The 23320-nt window shown below is 40.2% G+C and overlaps 1 protein-coding gene across 4 annotated transcripts in view; it reads right to left on the minus strand.

Annotated features, from left to right (window-relative positions):
- Nucleotides 1–23320, minus strand: part of HS2ST1 (heparan sulfate 2-O-sulfotransferase 1) — a 206127-nt gene that overhangs the window by 10832 nt on the left and 171975 nt on the right. For all 4 annotated transcript variants that reach the window (XM_002715521.6, XM_008264941.5, XM_089337102.1 and 1 more), the window contains 2 exons: nucleotides 14077–14162; nucleotides 3754–3892 (listed from right to left, as the gene is read on the minus strand). In XM_002715521.6, the coding sequence (XP_002715567.2) occupies nucleotides 3754–3892; nucleotides 14077–14162 (225 nt within the window). The remainder of the gene's footprint in view (nucleotides 1–3753; nucleotides 3893–14076; nucleotides 14163–23320) is intronic.

The following is a 23320-nucleotide window of genomic DNA, read 5'->3' on the forward strand; positions in this document are numbered from 1 at the left end:
GGAGGAAGCTCCTGGCTGCTGCCTTCAGTCTGGCCCAACTCTGGTTGTTGTGGCTATTTTGGGAGTGAACCAGTGGATGGAAAACTTCTCACTCTCTGTCTCTACCTCTCCGTGTAACTCTACCTGTCAAATAAATAAAATAAATCTTTAAAAAAAGATTAGCAAAAATTCAATATGCCTGTATTTATTTGTGGAGAAGGTGAAATGATTATGTGCATTAAGATATTATTTATGTTAATATAAGATGGGTTTCCTACTATTGTTTTAACATTGATATTTTAAATATTCTTAGTGAACTGATAAATTTACTGATATTGGTAACATCAGTACCAATAACCCACATAGAAAAGCCTCTTTGGGGGTTCACTATCACTTTTAAGAGTATAAAAGGAGTTTCCACATGAAGAAGTTTGAAGATCACTGATTTAATCTATATAGTTATCCAATGCTGACCTCTGATCCCATGTACTGCAGAGATTAAGTAAAATTCTATTTATAAAATATGAAAACAGAGTATTTGACATCCTCCAAATAAAACACATTGCTTGTTTCATACAAAATCAGCTGAAAACAACCCAGGTGTACACTTATCAGAAATGACTTTGAAATAACAATTTGACATTGTAACTAGTAAGCAGTTCAGATTATTGGAATGCTGTAGTTTAAAACATAATAGTAGTTACAAGTTCTGAATTGAATATTGTGTAATATGTTTCAAAGTATCACTTAAGGTGCAAATAATATATAATTTCATGGAAATGAAGCTATCTAGAACTTTTTCAGAATAAGTGCCATAGTAAGATAGTTTCAACATCACCATAGTCACCCTTTAATCCCCAGTATCTCCCAATACCCTTCCATTTTTAGAAATGTTATATGCATGAGTTCTTACCAACTTTAAGGAAATGAATTTAATGGAAACCCTTTCAGTTAAAGACATTAAGAAGTTATTTGGGGCCAATGGTGTGACACAGTGCGTAAAGCCACTGCCTGTGGTGCTAGCATACTATATGAGCGCCAGTTCAACTCCTGGCTGCTCCATTTCTGATCCAGCTCCTCGTTTTTTTTTTTTTTTTTTTTTTAAGACTTTATTTATTTATTTATTTGAGAGGTAGAATTATAGTCAGTGAGAAGGAGAGACAGAGAGAAAGTCTTCCTTCCGTTGGTTTACTCCCCAGATGACAACAGCTGGAGCTGCACCAATATAAAGCCAGGAGCCAGGTGCTTCTTCCTGGTCTCTCATGCTTTCCCAGGCCACAGCAGAGAGCTGGATTGGAAGAGGGGCAGCCAGGACTAGAACCTGTGCCCATATGGGATGCCAGCGCCGCAGGCAGAGGATTAACCCAGCTCCCTGTTAACATGCCTGAGAAAAGAGCAGAAGAGGGCCCAAATGCTCGGGCCCCTGTAACCACGTGGGTGATTCAGAAGCAGCTCCTGGCACCTAGTTTCAGAATGACCCAGCCCTGGCCCTTGCAGCCATTTCAGGAGTGAACCAGCATAAGGAAGATCTCTCTCTCTCTCTCTCTAACTCTGCCTTTCAGATAAATAAATAAATCTTTAAAAAGTAGTTATTTACAATAAAACATCATTTTGCTCATTATATCCTAGAATGTTAACAGTATTAATATCATGAGAAAAAAGCCAAATTATTAAAAATGTCTAATCAGTATGTTTTGCAATTGCAGAGGTCCAAACTATCCATCACAAAACAAAATAATTTTTCACTTTAATAAAGCATTTATTCATAGCGGCCCTGTCCTCATGAGAGGTAAGACAATACATAGTTTCCTGCTGATGTTACTAATACTATAGCTAAATGAACAGAAGTGTCAGTATGTATTTTATAATGACATTCAAAAACAAAAACAAAGTGAGCTCTATCCAGGTCATGGTGAAGAGTGGTTAAAGCCCTAGGATGGCCTCTCTACTTAAAAGTTTCAAAAATGAAAGAGGGATGATGTTACGGTATCTCCTTGATTTTACCATATTAAAAATGCAATTTCAGAAAATCTTTCATATAAAAACGCTGAGTAGGATGTTGTATTTCTTTCCTGCTTTAAAAAGGATGTGAGAGGGATTAAGACTATGGGCTCTGAAATTACAGTGCTTAGGTTGTTAGTTGTATGACACTGGGCATGAGAGTTAACCTTTCTGTGCCTAGTGTTCTTACCTACAAAATAATGGCATTAACAAAATTACCCTAGAGAATTGTGTAAGCCACCCAAAGAAATACATATATGTAAATAACCTAATACTTGGTTGACAAATGGTGGATGCAGGGACTCATATGACAGCAAATCTTTCTTATCGACATTAATATTCCATTGGTTGAAGGAAGGAGATGGATACTAACATAAATGATGGGGCTAAAATAAAGCAGTAAAGGTTAGAGTGAATTTAGAAATAAATACCACTACATTCTGAAGTTCTATGTCACACAAGAGTTGTATGAATAGATCTTATAGTACTGTGGAATCTCTGTAACCTAGGTATTTTTAGAAGATTAAATAATGCTAAGAGAAAGCTGGAGACTGAAAAAACAAAAAAACAAAGATTTGATCAGTTGCATGTGTTTGCATTAATACTTTCAGCCTAAAGCTTTGAAGACTAAGGAAAGGAACAGCGGATTTCCAGAAAACAAACAAAAGAAAAACACAACAAAACCCGCTGCCCTCTCAAATCATAACGAGGGCACATCTAACAGAAAAGAATCAACTGTTGGATGTTGATTATCATGATATACCAAGTGTCACTTGATCTTAGCCATAAAGTTGAGAAGTGATTATATACCAAGTATCCAGCATCACTACTAACACTTGAGTTTTAAATGTGCAGAATTCACACATTCAACCATCTGTTAAGCACTTACAGGTAAACTAAGTACACTGTTAAACATTAGGGAAATTGATATGAGTGAAATACTTTTCAGGAAGTTCACCATGTTGGGGAGAAGACAATATGTAAACAGATAATACAAATAAAACAAAATAAACGCTTAAAAATATGGATTTTAATGGAGTGTCCTGGGAGCCTTGAAAGGGATTGGAGCTGGATCTGACAAGGCAGGCAAAGATTTTTTTTCCAGACTGAAGGAAAGACATTCTAGATACAGGGAACAACATATGTGCAAAAATATGAAGTAACATTAAGTTTGAAAGGTGGTGACATTTCCTGTGGCTGGGGCACTAAGAACCTGGTGGGAAAGTAGGCAGGAAACAAAGGCCTCAGGCCATGTCAGGTTTCGTCCCATGCCCTGGGTACTTTTATGAGCAACATGTTCCTAGTAAGTGTGTTCCCCCAGAAAAGTGTCAATTCAGTTTGCTTTTTCAGAAAAATAACTCTGGTGATCTTCCAGAGAGTACACTGAAATGGCAGATAACCCCAATGTGAATGTAATTCCTTCCTTGCCTGAAAAAAACAGCTGCTTTAGCAAAGCAGCATCACTATTCTGATAACCACAAATAAATTGTTATTATCCACACCAAGAGAACAAACGTCCACATAAAAACATGTATTTATGAATCATTATAGTGGTCTCAGAAAACTGCTAATATTTTTAACACTGCCATCATTATGTATATTATAAGATATCAGTTATATATACTATATATACTATATACTTTTGAGCTCTTTTCAAAATATCCACAATAAGCAAATAGTACATTTATAATCAATAACAAATTTGAAAAGCACATTGCTCACTGTATTTCATAAATAACTGTCTTTATTAAAATCTTAAAACTACAATATTACCTTTTTGTCTCCTTGTTTTCGTCTCCTTAACCCTGGTCTATAATCATCTCCAAATCTCAGAAAATAATAGTAGGAAACCAGCCTCTCAATAGGATCCCTTATGACATTAATGTAAATTGGCTTCTTCTTCACACCAAATCTGAAACAGAACACAATTTAAAAGGTGAAATCAGAAATCTTGAAATTGCATGTATAAGTCCGAAGTATTAATATTACACAGAAAGAAGAAAATGACTTAATTTAATTAAAATAGAATATGTGGAAATTGGGAAACATTTCATCACCATTTATACCAGAATAAAATAAACAAAAAATAAGAATTCAAAAATTATGGCTTAAAGTCATGGAAAGAAGGGAAAATGAATGAAAAATAATTTTAAACTTTACTGACAAGAATTATACAAAATATTTTAACTATATCTTCATTAGATTTTAAATCCAAGTAGACAGTTCTCAAAATAGTACACACATATTATTATGAAAATCACTTTACACACTAAGAAAGATTTTAGTATTTAAAATTTTTAAATGAACTTATTATCTTGATTCCTCCCTTTCCTTTATTCTTCATTTAATAAAGCTACCAAGTCCCTTAATTTTTCTTTCATAAGGTTTCTCCCATATTGGACCTGTCTTTCTCTTTCCCACTGCCTTCTTCCTAAACCTTTTGCTTAGATTGCTGCTGTAATTAGTTGGCTTTCTTTTATCCAGTCTTTCTCCATTTTGATTTACTTTCCATACCACTTTTTAAGTGATGTTCCTAAAACACTACCTGTTAGCTTACTCTTCTTAGGAGTCTGAAATAACTCTATTGACTAGTTGACATCAAATCCACTCTCCTGCCTGCAATTTGTTTGCCTATATTTGAGGTGCCACCTGATTAATTTTTTTAATTCTCCTCAAACAAGAAACTATTTATCTGTTAAGAGTTAAGTCCACCTCTGCTAGTTTCTCCCACACATCATACAAATCCCTATTTCTCCAGAAATGCCTTTGCTCATTTTGTCCTTCTTAACTAGAATGCCATCCTCAAAACATACTTTCTGTGTCTCTAGTATATGCCAGACATTCTTCTAGATATTAAGATATAGCTGTGAACAACAAAAGATAAAATCATTGCCTTTATGGAGTTAATGTACTACATGTGGGAGGAACAGACCATAAAGAAATAAATAAGCAAATATGTCAGATGTATAGAGTGCCAAGGAGAAAACTAGCCCAGTGAAAGGGTATAGAAGTGGCAGGGGAGGTGAGGGAGAGTGAAAGTGAACATAGTGTTTTTAGGAAGGTGTCACCTAGGGGGAGCTGTGCAGGTACCTGGAAGACGGGACTGCCAAGTATGAAGGCTCCATAGCAGCTTAGTGCCAGGTATTTTGGGGGAAAAGCAAGATCAAGCTGGCTGCAGAAACAGAGGGGACAGTAAGAGGATGAGAATCGAGAGGTGGGGAATGGGGTGGAGTGAGTACAGATCACATGGACTTTGTAGATATTACACACATTAATTTTTACAGAGAGTCAGGAGGTAGGGCAAAGAAATGTCTTATTTTAAAAGGCTGTTGGCTGGTGTTCTGGAATAAACAGAAGGGCATTAACAACATCTGCTTTGTTTTGATTCCTCCTGCACTCAGGAGCCATTGCTATCAGCCTATTTAACTAGTAGCTTGTCTGACTAGTGCTTCTCAAACAGCATGATAAACCACTTGAGGCCAGAAAGTACCAATATGGCAGTAAAAACTTCTTTCACAACTTTCATTCAAAAGAGGAAAACATGGGTGGGTGTTGTGTTACAGCAGGTTAAGCTGCTGCTCCAGATGCCTGCATCCCACATGGGAGTGCCCAGGATCAAGTCCTGCCAACCATGTATGAGACCTGGATCGAGCCCTTGGTTCCTGGCTTCAGCCTGGCCCAGCTGTGGCTGTTGTGAGCAACATCAGATGAAAGATAGATCTCTCTCTCTCTCTCCTGCTCTTGGTGTGCATTTCAAATAAATACATAAACGTAAAAAAAACAAGACCCTCTCACTAAAAACCAAAAGAGGAAACAGTATTGTTGGAAATGTACAGCACTGTCATGTAGGGTATCAGAGTAGGAGCTTCTTGAGGGCAGGAGCTGTTTTTCTCTTGTTTGTGGTCTATCACTAGTGCTCAGCACTGCCCCACACACAGGTGTCGAACTATCAGTAGAATTAGGTTGAACAGTCTGTTATGAAGTAATCACTTAAAGTCCTTCTGTGAGTGAATGCACTCAGCAGTGAGAAGAGCACGGGGCATCAGGAACATAACTTCTCCCTGAGCTGACAGAGGGAGAGCATAGGATGATGGGATAATGACATCATTCTTAAGACAGTGGGATTTCTTGGGAGCCATTATTAGCCATCGCCCCACCCTAAGCCATTCCACTGGGAATGTCCCAGAAGAATCTCTCTCACCAATGTTTCCTCTTTTTCTTTGCCCCTAGAGTGGGCAGCAATTTGTGCCAGGCAGCAGTGAAAAGGGGATATGGTACTTTATAAAACTCTTCTTGTTTTGTGGGAAATGGCTGCCTTTGGATCGGATGTGGGTGACATCTATTACGTACAGAGGTATGATTTTAGTAAGAACTCTTTCTGAAAATTGATCATAACTATTTGTATGTTAGGGAATAGTTACATATTAGGGTGCCTTAAGAAGTCCATGGAATATGGAATTAAAAGATCAGTTTATTTCGGTGCAAAAAATGTGAGACCAATGTAGTTTTCCCCATAACATGTTTTCATGAACTGTCTACAGCAGAATGAAGAGCTGTAGGTAGGCGAGAGAACATAATGGAAATGAGCATGATAAAAATGCCATCAGCACCATACAGCTCTTCTGGTTAGGGAACAAGAGTTAACAAGGTTTGTTGGTTTAACTTTTTTTTTTTTTTTTTTGACCAACCAGGTAGTTTATATAGGGCAGAAAGTAAAGATGGCAACTCATCTTTAACCTGAGTCAGCGATTTGAACTCTTCCTCAGCGGAGTTGGAAGAACGGAAAACTTACATCTGCTGAGGGAATATCATGGCCTGTTAACATATGATATTCTTAAGAAAAGAAGAGCATATTTGGTAGAAATTTGAAGATTCAGAGGAAAAACGAAAAAAATATATAATCTGAGCAGCAGGTTGGTAAGATGTTTCAGAACCTCATTCTAGCCAAACCAGCATATGTGGTGTGACAAAGCACAAGACATAAAGCAGGCTCATTTCTTTGCAAGTACACCTCATAAATAGCTTGGATAGACAAGTGAACAACAAAAACAGCTAAAAGACCAAGTGCACGCCTGGAGTGTTTGTAAGGAACCTCGCCTAGTGGCCAAAGTCTGAAAGGCAGATGATGAGGCTGTAATGGGGAGAACAGCCGCTGGGAAACATTATTCATTGATGCGTCTGCTTCACACTAGACTTAACATCTCTAAACATCAGTCTCACTGTGGACATTTATACCTTGTACCATAGATATTTATTCTGGACCCTCTCAGCCCTAAGGGGTTCAGAGAAGCTTTCAAATCCTAGTGGCAGGTTGCCATGGCCAGGTTTCAAACAGAAGTGAATCATCTGTTGGTATTGTTGATCTCACTGATGATAGTGTTGTGACTAAGTGGTTTTCCAAGTAATTTATTTAACTCTACAAGGGCATTCATTTACTACACATCTATTAGGATGGTTCAACTTAAAAAAAAAAAGGAGGAGGTTTAACAATTCTGAATGTTGGAGAGGAGGATGCATGGAATTCTTTAACACTATTGGTGAGATTACAAACAATACAACAACTTGGGAAAACAGTTTGCAGTTTCTGATAGAGTTACCTTATAACCCAGCAATGCCACTTGTAGGTTTTTACCCATGAGAAATTAAGACATATGTCCACAGTACACCTGCATGCAAATGTTTTCAGAGTTTTATTTAGAATGAACCAAATGTGTAAATCACCTAAATATCCAGTAACTGGTGAATGGATAGACATTATGGTACATCTATACATTGGAGTATTATTTAGCAAGGAACTAACCATCAAATGGATGAAAGTCAAAAGCGTTATATTAAGTGAATAATGATAGTCTCAAAAGCACTGCAGACTGAGATGCCATGATGTTGAAGAAAAGGATTGTCCAGGACAATGCTATGCATTCTTGCTTGGGTGCTGTGACAATTAGAAAGGCATGAACGTTCCAACAGAGAAAAACGAAGGTGAAGACAGGGTCTTATGCAGTGCCCAAGAACTGGGCATAATAAACAACAGCAGAGGCTCAGACTGGGAAAAGAAAACATCAGGAAGTAATATGTAAGGGAAAAGAAGATGGAATTTTAAAGAATCCTAACACTGCTCCCTGTGAGGCACAGAACCAAGTGCTTCAAATACATTAGCATATTGAATTCTCACAACCATCCCAAGCAGTAGCTACTTTAATTACCCTTATTTCACAAATGTGGACATTGAAGCCCAGAGATCTGAGGGAATGCGGCTGCAATGACAGAGCTGGTGAGGAGTCGAGGTGGATCTAACTGCAGATCTGTCTGACTCCAGAGACTGTTCCTCAGCAGTCTAAGGATCAGTGCTGTAGAAAGAACTAGTACTGGGGCTGGCGCTGTGACACAGTGGGTAAAGCTGCTGCCTGCAATGCCATATGGGCACAAGTTCTAGTCCTGGCTGCTCCATTTCCAATCCAGCTCCCTGCTAATGGCCTGAGAAAGCAGCAGAAGATGGCCCAAGTCCTTACCCCTGAACCCACGTGGGAGACCTGGAAGAAGCTCCTGGCTTCCATCTGGCCCAGCCTTAGCCGTTGCCACCATTTGGGGAATGAACCAGTAGATGGAAGATTCTCTCTCTCTCTTTCTCCCCCTCTCTCTCTGTAACTTTGCCTTTCAAATAAATAAAAATAAATCTTTTTTAAAAAAATGAAACAGCTAGTACTAGTACAAGGTCAATAAAAAGGCAGCTCCTGTACATTGCCTGTAATGATTAAAATGATTTTTAGATGCTTCTACAGTGTTTTGAAATATTTGTTGGAAGTTGTAGGCAATGCTGCAAACTTGAACTGGTTCAGCAGAGAAGTGTAAGGTTAAAAGGACAACCTCACTTGAATCTCTATACTAACAAATCCTATTAGGACTAAAAGATTGCCACTTTATTGCACTCTAGGCTATTCCAGACTTAGTGAAGCATTTAGTTATTTGCTTCCTGTCCTGACACATCTGCTTCTTTACTGACTCACCTTAATTGCTCTGAAAATGACAAGAGAGGTAATATCGGAGAAAAAATGACAGTGATGAAAACTCACTGTCATTTCTGGGGACAACAAGAAATGTGTACCAAAGGACACATCTAACATATGCCTAAATAAAACTGTTTGAAGAAAATCAAAGTGGAATAATAGGGGCTGGCGCTGTGCTGCAGGAGGTTGAGCCTGCTGCACTGGCCTCCCATGTAGGCACCAGTTCGAGTCCCAGCTGCTCCACTTCCAATCCAGCTCCCTGTTAATGTGCCTGGGAAAGCAGCAAGGGATGGCCCAAGCATTTGGGCCCTTGCCACCCACATGTGAGACCCGCATGAACTCCTGGCTCCTGGCTTCAGCCTGGCGCAGCCCTGGCTATTACACCCATTTGGGAAGTGAACGAGCAGATGGAAGATCTCTCTGTCTCCCCTCTCTCTCTCTCACCTCTCTCTCACTCTCTCTGTCTCTGGGTCTCCCACGAGGGTACAGGGGCTCATGTACTTGGGCCATCTCCTACTGCTTTCCCAGGCTATAGTAGAGAGCTGGATCAGAAGAGGAGCAGCTGGGACATGAACAGGCACCCACATGTGATGCAGGCATTGCAGGCGAGGCATAGCCCACTATGACACAGCAGCAGCCCCCTTTTTCTAAATTTAGAGCATTATCACATTTACTTTATTTTAAAATTGTGGTAAAAATGGGGCTGGTGCTGTGACGCCGCAAGTTAAAGCCCCAGTCTGCAATGCTGGTATCCCATATGGGTGCTGGTTTAAGTATAAGCTACTCCACTACCAATCTAGCTCACTGCTATGGCCTGGGAAAGCAGTGGAAGATGGCCCAAGTCCTTGGGCCCCTGCACCCACATGGGAGACCTGGAAGAAGCTCCTGGCTCTTGGCTTCAGATTGGCCTAGCTCCAGCTGTTGCAGCCATCTGGGGAGTGAACCAGTGGATGGAAGACCTTTCTCTCTCTCTCTCTCTGCCTCTGCCTCTCTGTAATTCTGCCTTCCAAATAAATAAATAAATCTTTAAAAAAAATTTGTGGTAAAAAGAAAATAAAACAGTAATTAAACACCAGCAGGGAAAATCAAAAGGAAAAAGCACTAGGAAATATGCTAAAAAATCAAATATGATTAAGGGAAAAAGTTGTCAGACATGATAAGAATGTAAAACGCTAAGAAGATATTTTTGCCATCACTCTAAAGTTTTGGAAAAAAAAAAGAACAAGTAAATATAACAAAAACATGGCTTGAGTAGACAGAGGCTTACAAATGTAGTATGTGTTTCTTAATGATCAATCTAAACTGAAAGGAGCTTTTATTTTTAATTTCCCTATCTTGTTTCCTGGGTTTTCCTTCTTTGTGCTAAGGTAAATGAAAAAACATATGATTAACTTTTTCTTTTGCCAAATTCACCATTTTCTCTCTCTCTCTCTCTCTCTCTCTTTTTTTTTTTTTTTTTTTGACAGGCAGAGTGGACAGTGAGAGAGAGAGACAGAGAGAAAGGTCTTCCTTTGCCATTGGTTCACCCTCCAATGGCCGCCGTGCCGGCCGGTGCACGCACTGATCTGATGGCAGGAGCCAGGTGCTTCTCCTGGTCTCCCATGGGGTGCAGGGCCCAAGGACTTGGGCTATCCTCCACTGCACTCCCTGGGCACAGCAGAGAGCTGGCCTGGAAGAGGGGCAACCGGGACAGAATCCGGCGCTCCGACCGGGACTAGAACCTGATGTGCCGGCGCCGCAAGGCGGAGGATTAGCCTAGTGAGCCGCAGTGCCGGCCCCATTTTCTCTTAAAGCTTTTTAGTGAACTCCATAGAGAATATGGCCTGGGCGTTTGGCACAGCAGTTAAAATGCCTCTTGAGATGCCTGCATCCCATATTGAAGTGTGTGGGTTCTAGTCTTGGCTCTGCTTCCCATCCAGCTTCCTGCAAATGCATGTTCTGGGAAGCAGCAGGTGACGACTCCAGGACGTGGGTCCCTGTGACTCACCTAAGAAACCCAGACTGAGCTCTGGGTTCCTGGCTTTAGCCTCACCCAGCGCTGGTTGCTTTAGGCATTTAAGAAGTGAACCAGCAGATGCCTCTGGCCCTCTCTCCCTGCCTTTCAAATACATAAAAATACATTAAAAATGCTTTGAAGAATAAAGTATTTTTAAAAATTGGCGAAATGCTATTTCCCCTTCCTTCCCCATTCATGGAGTTTTTATGACTACTGATTATATCTGTAACAGCTCTAATAAATTATATGCATCCAGATACATTTCCTCTAGATGATTTTATTTAGGTATCTGTTTAAAATCTTGTAAAATTCTATTAAGAATTTTCACAATATGTCTCACTTCTAGTAACATGAGACCCATTTTGAAAACATTCATGTCCATATTTAATAAATAAGATTAATCTTTCAGAAAGCTTTATACTTTTCAACTGCAAGAACCCCAACATATACGAGAGCTTTGTTCTAAGTACAAGACTTTGCCAAAAGCAAAAGCACTCAATATATAATTTTAATAATGAAAACCTAAAGTATTAGAAACCGAGCTGTGTGTGGAAAAAAATAAATCATTTAGGTGAAAGGGTAACAAACATTCAATTCAAGGATAATGCAGCCCTAAGGGAAAATATGCATATGAATGAAGTTTATGAAATTGGTTCAATGCCTCTGTAAAGAAAAAATAATTAGTTTATTCTAAAGCTGCCTATAAAATGTTTTCAATATTGCAGGATGAATTATTTATAGAAAAATGTACATCTAACTTTAAAGCTACATTTTATTGAAAGATCTTGAGTACTCTGGGAGGATTAGAAATAGGAATATACCATTTTATGTATGTACTAGTTGGGTGGTTCTTTTTTAATCACAGGATTTCCAAAAAAGATTTATTATCAATTGGAATCAGTAATATTCCATTCTACTTTTTTTCTTTGCAAAAGAAAGATGCTGAATTGAGAATAAGATAAAACTTTCTTTTAAATAAATTATGTTTTATTTGTTTGAGTTGGTGTTGTGGCATATTGGGTAAAGTCTCTACTTGTGATACCTGTATCTCATATTGGTGCTAGTTAGTGTTCCACTTCTGATCCAGCTCCCTAATGGCCTGAGAAAAGCAGCAAGAGATGGCCCAAGTGTTTGGGCCTTCCCACCCATGTGGAAGACCCTGATGAACCTCCTGGCTTCTGGCTTCAGCTTGGCCTGGCCCTGGCTGCTGTGGGCATCTGGGGAATCCATCTGTGGGCATTCATTTCTCATTATAACTCTGACTTTCAAATAAAGACATAAAAACCTTAAAATATTTTATTTATTTGAAAGGTAGAGTGACAGAGCTGAGAGAGAGAGAAAGGGATCTTCCAACCACTGGTTCACTCCCCAAATGGCCACAATGGTCAAAGTAGGTCCAGGCTGAAGCTGGGAGCCAGGAATTCCTTCCTGATCTCCCATATGGGTAGCATGCACGCTAGTACTTGGGCCATTTTCTGCTGCTTTCCCAGGCACATTAGCAGGGTGCTGGATTGGAAGTGGAGCAGCTGGGACTTGAACTGGTGCTCTGAATATCAGATTCCAGCATTGCAAGCAGTGGTTCCAAGCTGCTATGCCCCATGACTTTGATTTTAAAGCTTACATAGAATGTCTTTTAAAGTTGACAGATACATGAGGATATACTCCTTTAAGTCCTGATTGCTAATTAAAAACTTGAGTGAGCATGCCTAAGGTTAATAGTAAGATATGTATTTTTAAATAGTAAAAATTTTAGTATTTTTGACAATAATGAGATTTTTAAAAGATTTTTTTTGAGATTTATTTATTTATTTGAAAGGCAAAGCCAGAGAGAGGAAGGGATAGACAGAAAGAAGAAAGAAGAAAGAAGAAAGAAGAAAGAGAGAGAGAGAGAGAGAGAGAGAGAGAGAGAGAGGAAGGGAGGGGAGAGGAGAGGAAAGGAGAGGAGAGGAGAGGAGAGGAGAGGAGAGGAGAGGAGAGGAGAGGAGAGGAGAGGAGAGGAGAGGAGAGGAGAGATCTTCCATCTGTTGGTTCACTTCCCAAATAGCCATGACTGGGACTAGGCCAGGCAAAAGCCAGGAGCTAGGAGCTTCATCCTGCTCTCCCTTGTGGGTGCAGGGACTCAAGGACCCTCAGTTGCTTTCCCAGGTGCATTAGCAGGGAGCTGGATCGGAAATGGAGCAGCTGTGACTCCAACAGGCACCCTTATGAGATGCCGGTGCCAGAGGTGGCAGCTTTACCTGCTACGCCACAGTGCCAGCCCAATAATGACTATTATTAGAGAAAACATTAAGATTTCAAATTTTATTATAATGGTACTATATGTACTATAAAAAACAAAAACCAACCAGATCCACAAGACTCATGTTTCAAACATCCCTTTTAACTCACCTTCTGGTTAACATTTAACAGGGCACAGACTCTACAGAGGACCACACAGTGCTTGAATACTTCCAGGAGGCCTTGTAATCTTCTGAACTTTTTGGATTGGATTATGATGGAAAAACCCTGATCCTACTCCTCCCCACAAAACATGGAATAAGAGACTTACTTATCTCCAATAACAAGCAAATTAAATGAAAGAAATCAGTAACAAAAACAACTCTTCCTAATACCTCGTAATTTTAAGGATGAAACAAGACAGCCCGAGGGAAAGTGTACACTTTTCTGTGCCTTAGCTATCAGGCAGATACACTGAGGCACCACAAAGAGCTTCTTTGCTTTCTCAGTTCTGTCAAAGATGTGGCAAGCTGCAATCTGAATGATTAGTCACGACCTGGCCTTGTCTGAAACAGCGTCATTCTGGCTGCACAAGAACATACACATAATAATGACAGGAAAAAAAAATTTACAGAGTATTACTTAAACTTATCGTGAAGGTCTGCAGTTAAAATAAGAATTGAATTGTCATTTTATGAACACTAGGGGGCAGTAAAACACTAGAAGGTGTATTTAAATTCCAGATCTAACCGGGACCAGGACAAGTTAGTACATTCTTCTTTTGGAAAATCAAAATCATAGCAATTTAATGAACTTAAATCTTTTTAGGCTGCTAAAGTACACAGTATTCTTCAGTGTGTCATTTTAGATGTTACTTACTTCGCAAAATCCAAATAAGAAACATGTCCATGATAAAAACCTGGTTTCATCTCTTTCCAGGAAGTTATATTCTTTACAAAGCGCACCTATAAAGGGAGAATACACTTGTTATTTAAAAATTGGAAGAAAATGAAATTTGATAATAGCAAAATAGTTCCCATTTGGGAATTTAAAACCAGGCACACAGGGGCCAGCATGTGGTGCAGTGGGTTAAACCACCACTGGATGCTGGCATCCTATATGGAAGCACAAGTTTGAGTCCTGCCTGGCTACTCTGCTTCCAATCCAGCATCCTGCTATTGCACATGGGAAAGCAGCGAAGATGGTCCAAGAGCTTGAGCACCTGCCATCCACATGGGAGACCCAGATGGGGTTTCAGGTTCTTGGCTTCAGCCAGGCCTAGCCCTGGCCATTTGGGAGTGAACCAGCAAAACCTGGCATACTATTTTTGAAAATTATAGAGCTTGCAACAGTGGTTTAGACTAGGAAAGCATAGTATAATCAGTAACTAACTAATTCATCATAGAAAAAGCTCCTATCACCACACTAAGAGAAGAACAAAAGATGATTCCAAATACAAAACTGCACAATGCCATTACGTACAACGTCAAACAGCAAGTACACTTGCATAGGATGGGAGGAGTGGGGCAGGGGCCTGTGTATCCACTGCCTACCAGCATGTACACTGAAGCAGACAATCTGTGATACAGGGATATTCTATGCACATTCCATTTTTCTTCTTAGAGACTTGTTATTCATAAAAATTCATTTTTATTAATGACTCAACAAATAAATATGAATATATAAAATAATTCTTAAACCAAAATTATTATTATTATTTTTATTTGACAGGCAGAGTTAGATAGTGAGAGAGAGAGACAGAAAGAAAGGTCTTCCTTCCATTGATTCACTCCCCAAATGGCCGCTATAGCCAGAGCTGCACAGATCCGAAGCCAGGTGCTTCTTCCTGGTTTCCCACGCGGGTGCAGGGGCCCAAGCACTTGGGCCATCCTCCACTGCCTTCCTGGGCCACAGCAGAGAGCTGGACTGGAAGAGGAGCAACCTGGACAAGAACTGGGCACCCATATGGGATGCCGGCGCCACAGGTGGAGAATTAACCAAGTGAGCCACGGCCCCATAAACCAAAATTATTAAAGATGATAATTATCAGAAGATTTAGAGTTATGAGCAGATATTATAAGCTTACTGATAAAAGCTTAACAGAAATGTGATATAGGTCAAACAAAAGATTAAAAAAGAAATGTTAATTTATTGGAATTAAAAGTATATGAAAATTAGTATGAAAAATTCTACAAATATCAAATCATCTTTAAAAGAAATGGTTAATACTAAAGTTGATAAACCTAAGTATCACTAGTTGCAAACCCACAATATATAGTTTCAGAGGAAAATGGTACATATTTTTTAAAAAATTTATTTATTTACTTGAAAGGCAGAGTTACACAGAGGGAAAGGGAGAGAGGGAGGGAGGGAGGGAGAGGGAGAGAGGGGGAGAGAGAGAGAGAGAGAGAGAGAGAGAGAGAGAGAGAGAGAGAAAATTTTCCATCCGCCGGTTCACTCCCCAAATGGCCACAAGCCAGGAACTTCATCTAGGTCTCTCATGTGGGTGACAGGAAACCAAGGACTTGGGCCAGATTCTATTGCTTTCCCAGGTGCTTTATCAGGGAGCTGGATAGGAAGTGGAGTAGCCAGGGCTTGAAATGGCATTCACAGGGGATGCTGGCATTCTAGGCTGCAGCTCAATCTGCTGTGCCACCAATGCCAGCCCCTGGTATGGATTCTTCATAAGCAAATTTTTGCATGTAAAATAGCAAATGGTTAAGAATCTCTGCTGGAGATAGGATCTGAGGGCTCACCACTCCTCTGCTGCACTGAAAGCACCTGCAAGCTGTGACCTCTGACTCTGAAGCACAGACTGACAACTGCACGAGCCTGACAATTTCTCAGTCCTTCGTGCACATTTTAGAATAGCTCCAGCTACTCTGGAGCACGACAGAGTGGTTTAGAATCAGTAAGTTAATAGCAGTGAATTATGATGGCTGCCTTCAGATGAGGCCTACTGGTAGGGAGAAGCTGTGCAGCTGCAGCAGCCATATGTCAGAGGATGTGAACTAGTGAAAATGGAAGGCTCTGGATGCAGCAGGGGACGCGTTAATAACTCACACACTAAGAGAAATACCAGAGCTTTTAGAATGGGAATGACATAAGCTTTACTTATAATATCCTCTCCATATACCACATACCCTTAAAATAAAATCCGAAAATTGGATGTAGATAAAATTAGGTTGCATTAGAAAATATACTTCATTTTAGCAGATACTTTAATTTTCCCCACCAAAATAGCCTTATGAACATGTGATTTGAGGTTCAAATATTTTTTCCTATTTGTTCTTCAAATTGCAAATAAAAAAGAAACAGAAAACATAAAATCAGATCTCTAAAACCTGAATCATTAAGAAGTTTACATGTTAAACATGAAAAGTCCTAAAAATTACCACTTAATGGCAAATTGTTTCATATAAATCCTTGGTTCTGTGAAAATCAAGTTTTAGTAATTTAGCCAAAAATGGGAGATAAATAGGAGGCAAAGAAAATATGAAATTGGAGGTGGTGGTTAAAGGGAACTGAAGACATATTTAGCAACTCAGCTCTCTTTTCCAGAAGCTGAGATTTAACATGGACATGAGGCAGTAGGAGGAAAATGAAAGGAGATGCTAGATTGGAGTCTGAGCAAATCCTGTTATGTAAGCCAAATGCGAGAAAGGATCACAGCAGAGACCTGCAGGATAATGTGGTGAGAGGCTGCAGTGGAAATAAAAGTCAGGTAAAAACTTCACATGTGGGTTTTCCTCCAGCCTTCCTGAGGGTGGTCCATATCAAACCAAACCCAGCTGCCAATGAATGACACTGCAGCCGACATGCGTCCTTCATTCCTGGCGAGGTGAGGGGCCAGGATGCTGGCTAATCCCTGAACTACCATAAGGCTTCTGAAACTTGAACGTGTGAATGAATCACCCGAGGCTCTTGTCAAGAGACAGATTCTGATTCAGTGGGTCTGCAGTAGCCTGAGAATCTATACTTCTAGCAAGTTCCCAAATGAAAGTCCATCAGTCACACCTGAGCATATGTGAGCCCAGAAACTTAACATGAGGCTTGTTTTTGTACTGCCTGCAAAGGAGGCATCAGGTCTATAGATGGTCTTTACAAAGGATGCCATCATACTCAGTTTCACAAAAGGTATACTGGAATAGAGCACATTTTTTTTTTAAAATGATTTTGTTTTTAATTTGAGAGGTGGAGTTGCAGAGAGAAAAGTTTTCCATCTGCTTGTTCACTCCCCAAATGGCTGCAACAGCCAGAGTTGGGCCGATCCAAAGACAAGAGCCAGGAGCTTCCTCCAGGTCTCCCACGCGGGTGCAGGGGCCCAACACTTGAGCCATCCTTCACTGCTTTTCCAGGCCATAGCAGAGAGCTGGATTGGAAGAGGAGCAGCTGGAACTCAAACCAATGCCCATATGGGATTCCAGCGCTGCAGGTGGAGGGTTAGCCTACCATGCCACAGTTCTGGCATCTGGAGCACATTTTTTGATAGTCTTATAAGTTATTACATATGATAAAACAGATGGGGGTTGAAGAAGTAAATTCTGCCCATTCTGTCCGTTCTTCCTATACACCCACAACCCCTCAGTGATGTCTTATGCACATCAGGATCAAGCATTTTAAGAAGCACAGTTTAATAAAAATTAAAGACATAAGAAAAAAGTCTGTGCCCCCAGTTACACTTAGGGGAGAGTTTGGTGACAGCAAAGAACAAAACAAGTCTTCCACTGCTGGCATCAATCTTAAACTCTCTTAGAAACAGAACTTTAGAAATGGAAAGGACCTAGGATGATCACATTCTCTTTATTTTATCAGTGAAGAAACTGAAGCCCAAGAACAGCATAGATTTCAATCAGTTTTCTATGCCACCAACTAATTTCCTTAATTTATTATTGTCCAACTTAAATAAGGGAGAAAAAAAGAAAGGGATTGGAAAGAAAAAAAGAACAGAAATCACTAGTACCAGAATTCTGATTAGTGAACCTGAACACTGAAAATGTCAGGTTTGGGAGTAGTGTTTATGCCTAGCAGTTAAGACACTTGCTAAGAATCCCATGTCCCAGTGTTGAAGTACATGGTTTTGATATGTGGGACTGGCTCCTGACTTCAGCTTCTTGCTGATGCAGATCTTGGGAGGCAATGCTGATGGCTCAAGTAGTTACATTCCTGCTACATTTGTGGGAGACCTGGATTGAGAGTTCCTGGCTCCTGGCTTTGGACCAGCCCAGTCCTGGCTGTTGCAGGAATTTGGGGGAGTGAATCCGGCACAGGAGTGCACTCTCTCTCTCAATCAATCAATAAATAAGAACACATATTTTATTTTATTTTTTTTAATTTCACAGAGTTATAGACAGTGAGAGAGAGAGAGACAGAGAGAAAGGTCTTCCTTCTGTTGGTTCACCCCCCAAATGACCGCTACAGCCGGAACTGCGCCGATCCAAAGCCAGGAGCCAGGTGCTTCTTCCTGGTTTCCCATGTGGGTGCAGGGGCCCAAGCACTTGGGCCATCCTCTACTGCCTTCCCGGGACCACAGCAGAGAGCTGGACCAGAAGAGGAGCAGCCGGGACTAGAACCGGTGCCCATATGGGATGCCGGTGCCACAGGCAGAGGATTAACCAAGTGAGCCACAGTGCTGACCCCAGAAAACATATTCTTAAAAGAAAAATTTCAAGTTTTATCTACTACTAAGGTAATCCTTTTGATTCAGTCATTCAAAACCTCTACTTCTAAGATCTCAAAGCTTTTTTGATGAAGCTCTCTTAATTCTTATTTTTTTTATGATTTCACTCATTACCAAAACTTCTAACCCAGCTAGACCCCCACAGCCATTTCCACAGTGGCCTGTGGCTCACTCCCATGTTTTTGTTGACTACTGGCCAGGACCAGGAGACCACGTCTTGCTCAGGACTTTGGGTTTCATGTCCTAAATTCATGCTATCTTAGGCCAAATCAGGCACTTTCTTGTTCCCTAGACTTCACTATTATTTAAATCTCCAAAACATACAGAATCCCACCCTTTTTTTTTTTTTTTAAGATTTAGTTATTTATTTGAAAGGTATAGATACAGAGAAAAGGAGAGAGGGAGGGAGGGAGAAAAGGGGGGAGGGGGGGAGAGAGAGAGAGAGAGAGAGAGAGAAACTTCCATCCACTGGCTTTCTGCCCAAGACCTTGAGACAAAACTCTGGAATACAAAGAGGTAAGAAGAGGAAACAAGATTAGGTGACCAAGTTTCTGTTCAGTTCATTTTATGGGTTCTCACTGACTTATATGTGCCACTAATGAAAGGTAAACTAATAGGCAAAAAGCTACAAAATCTAATAGTATCAAATGAAGTTAAGGAGGCTGAAGATACCAAAAACACTATTTTGGAGACAAGAAATAAAACCTCCATAGTGGCTTTATTCACAGATCGTTTTCACACACTGATCGAAATATGTTACCAAGAAGGACGTTTCAGAAGTAGCAGTCAGATATGGTACATGGAAAGATGCTTTTACGGCTAGCCTGCAGTGGATCCTAAATAGTGATCTTTGTCAGATTTTATAACTCAAGCAGAGTTAGGCTAGCAAGTAATGAGAACAGACCTTTAGGGGAAACACAGGCCAGGTGGGTGGAGGTGTGCTGATTTATTTGCTTGTTGAATCAGACCTGAAGCAGTGCTACAGAAAAAGCTAAAATATTACCATCTCACTAGCAGTAGTATCTCTACCTACATTCTTAATAGATAAGTCTCAATATTATGATTACCATGAGCACAAAAAAACTTGTTTTAATAGCTAAACGACAAGGGATGTCCCCCTGAACTCCTGAACAAATTCTAAATTTGTAACTACTGTCTATTGAATGAATACTACTACTTCTTTTAAAAGATTTTACTTATTTATTTGAGAGGGAGAGCCATGGACACAGAGAGAGAGATCTTCAATCTGCTGGTTCACTCTCCAAATGGCCACAACAGCCAGAGCTGGGCCAATCCAAAGCCAGGAGCCAGGAGCTTCTTTGGGTCTCCCATGTGGGTACAGGTGTCCAAGCAGTCGGGCCATCTTCCACTGGTTTCCCAGGCTGGATAGGAAGAGGAGCAACCAGGACATGAACTGGTGCCCATGTGGGATGCTAGCACTGCAGGTGGAGGCCTAGACTAATATGCCACAGCACCAGCCCTGGATATTACTATTAACTTGAGTAATTACTATATACCAAATTCCTACTCATAAATTTACTCAAAATAAACATTTCTTGTATGACTGTGGGTACTTTTAAGATACTAAACAGAGAGTATGCTTTCTATACTAAGAGGAAAACCAAGTAGTGGTTGAGTAAGAATGTAAAAATTTAGCAGGAATAGACCATATGGTAACTACATATGGTCAAGATCTATATTTTGGGACTGGCATTGTGGCACAGTGGGTTAAGCTGCTGCCTGCAGAGCCAGCATCTCATATATGCACACCAGTTGGAGTCCCAGCTGCTCCACTTCTGATCCAGCTCCCTGCTAACGTGCCTGGGAAAGCAGTGGAAGATGGCCTGAGCACTTGGGCCCCTGCACTCATGTGAGAAACGTGGATGGAGTTTCAGGCTCCTCACTTAAGCCTGGCCCAGCACTGGCCGTTGCACCAATTTGGGGAATGAACCAGCAGACGGCAGAGCTCTCTCTCCATCTCCCCTGCTCTCTGTAACTCTGCCTTTCAAATAAATAAATAAACAAATCTTTTAAAAAGAAATTAAAAAAAGAAAAGCTGTGCTGTTCAACCTTTTATGGGGATAGGATAGAGTCCCAAATCAACTGAGATTTAAAGATAGGTCATATTCCCATCAGTTAGTAGCTATCATCATGGTGTCATGCGCAGCTAAGAACTACTACCAGCAACTAAGTTGGTTCATTTGTTCATTCACTAATCATTCATTGAACCAAAAATTAATGAAATATTTACCATATCTCAGGTACTCTTCTAATCCTTATGGATACAGTGGTGATAAGACTAGATGAAGATCCTGCCCATAAGGCGTTGATATTAAACTACAGGAAAAGACAGTACCATACAGAAGAAGTCTCATGACTGTCTGATACAGGGAGAGGGATATGGTTTACAGTAACTTGGAAGAGGTATTTAATAAATAGTATGGTTGACGCCAACTTCAGGAGAAGCCAGAAGTGTGTTCTAAGAGGAAATAAGTACAAATGCCTTCAAGTGCAAAAGGCGTGGTACATTCAAGAAATCAAAGATCAGTGTGCTAATGGATAAGAGGCTGGAGCAACTAACAAGAAAGAGATTAACGAGGGCCTGCTGGATCAGGTAAGGAGTGTGGGTTTTATAGGGAAGGTCGGAGTATGAATTTAAGGGTAAGTATCCCATTATCCTGAGAAGATTACCAAGCATCTTCTCATGTTGACACTGAAGAGTTATGTTCTTGATCTTTGCTACCCAGTCTGTGGTCTATGGATAAGCAGCATCAGTTTTGGCATTAAGTGGAAGTTATTCAGAAATTCGGATTATCGGGCTTCGTCTTGGTTCTTCTGGATTGGAATTTGTATTTTAATCAGTATTAGCATATCCGTTATTGGTTGAGGGTGCTCATCTGAAGTGCTGCCCTGAAAAGTGTCTGTACCTCAGAGAAAACTGTGGGCTCCAAGGAAAAATTACCAAAAGTTGAGGGTAAATTGATAGAAAAATACATATAGTACTATGCTATCCGAGAATGCAAATTCTAGACGACTCCAATATCTTAACAGAAAAGGGCTAAATATGATCACTGACCTCAACAGAGAAGAAAACATCCCAGAAGGATGATAAAATATGCTACCAATCACATCTCTTTGGCACAGTTACTTTAAAGACAAGATGCTCTCTAATGTAAAGGTGTTTCCATGAGAGCACAGCAAACTCCATTTTTCAAGTAGAAGGGCTGACTGATTACCTGTCTCTAGACAATTCCTATTAACTTAGTAAGCCCAGCTCAGAAATACGTAAGTCTCATGACTGAGCCCATCTCCTGTTAATTAGATCTCCATGTTTCATTTTGTCAAATGTTATTTTAATTTCTTTTTTTAAAGATTCATTTATTTGAAAGTCAGAGTTACACAGAAAGAGGAGAAAGCAAAGAGAGAGAGAGAGAGAGAGAGGTCTTCTATCCGCTGGTTCATTCCCCAGTTGGCCAGAACAGCCGGAACTGTGCCGATCGGATGTCAGGAGCCAGGAGCCTCCTCTGGGTCTCCCACGTGGGTGCAGGGGCCCAAGGACTTGGGTCATTGTCTATTGCTTTCCCAGGTGACAGCAGAGAGCCAGATTGGAAGTGGAGCAGCCAAGTCTCGAACCAGCGCCCATATGGGATGCTGGCGCCTCAGGCCAGGGCGTTAAACCACTGCACCACAGTGCTGGCCCCTGTTATTTTAATTTCTTAAACTTTTCTTCTTCATAAATTATGCTGGGTTTCCATATCTTTGCAGTCTCCTCTTGTCTGAGAGAACTGTCTTCCCCTCCCCCTCTTCCTGGCTGTCAGAACTCTGACTTTTAGAAAATCTAGGGTCATTATTTCCTACACTGTTCTACAGTATGAGTTTGTGTGTTTCTTCAGTATTAGGTCCAGATTAAACATTTTGGTAGCAAACAGTTTTGGTTAAACATTTTGGTGAGATTACCATAAATTAATGTTTGAACTGTCCTCATAGTTCCTGTGTCTATGTTTCACATTCCCAGTAAATTATAAACAAGCTCCTTGAAAGATTTGGCCTTTTATTTATTTGGTATTTCCTCAAGGAAATCTCTATATATGGACTCAATAAATAAATGAAAAACTTGAAAGTAGAGTTGACAACTGTTTCTAAAGATAGTAGAATACGTATAACTACTACTCATTGAATAGTTTTCTATTAGTTTAAAAACATTTGGGCTTTGCCTGTAAAATTTTTGCCTCTAAAATTATTAAGCAAGTCAACAGTTTAGTATAGTATCTAGTACCATATATATAAGAAGTTGGGGCTAAGGAAAGGTATCAAACAGACTAAACTGCTGAGATTGGAAACTGAGGGAATAAAGAATATGGTCACCTATTATATTCCAGATATTTTTTATGAGTAGACTGGGCTTTAAATAGAAACTTGAGACAAGAGCAAATTTAATAAAAA

This window comes from Oryctolagus cuniculus, chromosome 7 (assembly GCF_051225735.1).
Source record: "Oryctolagus cuniculus isolate XC-2025 breed Fujian yellow rabbit chromosome 7, ASM5122573v1, whole genome shotgun sequence".
Taxonomy (NCBI): domain Eukaryota; kingdom Metazoa; phylum Chordata; class Mammalia; order Lagomorpha; family Leporidae; genus Oryctolagus; species Oryctolagus cuniculus.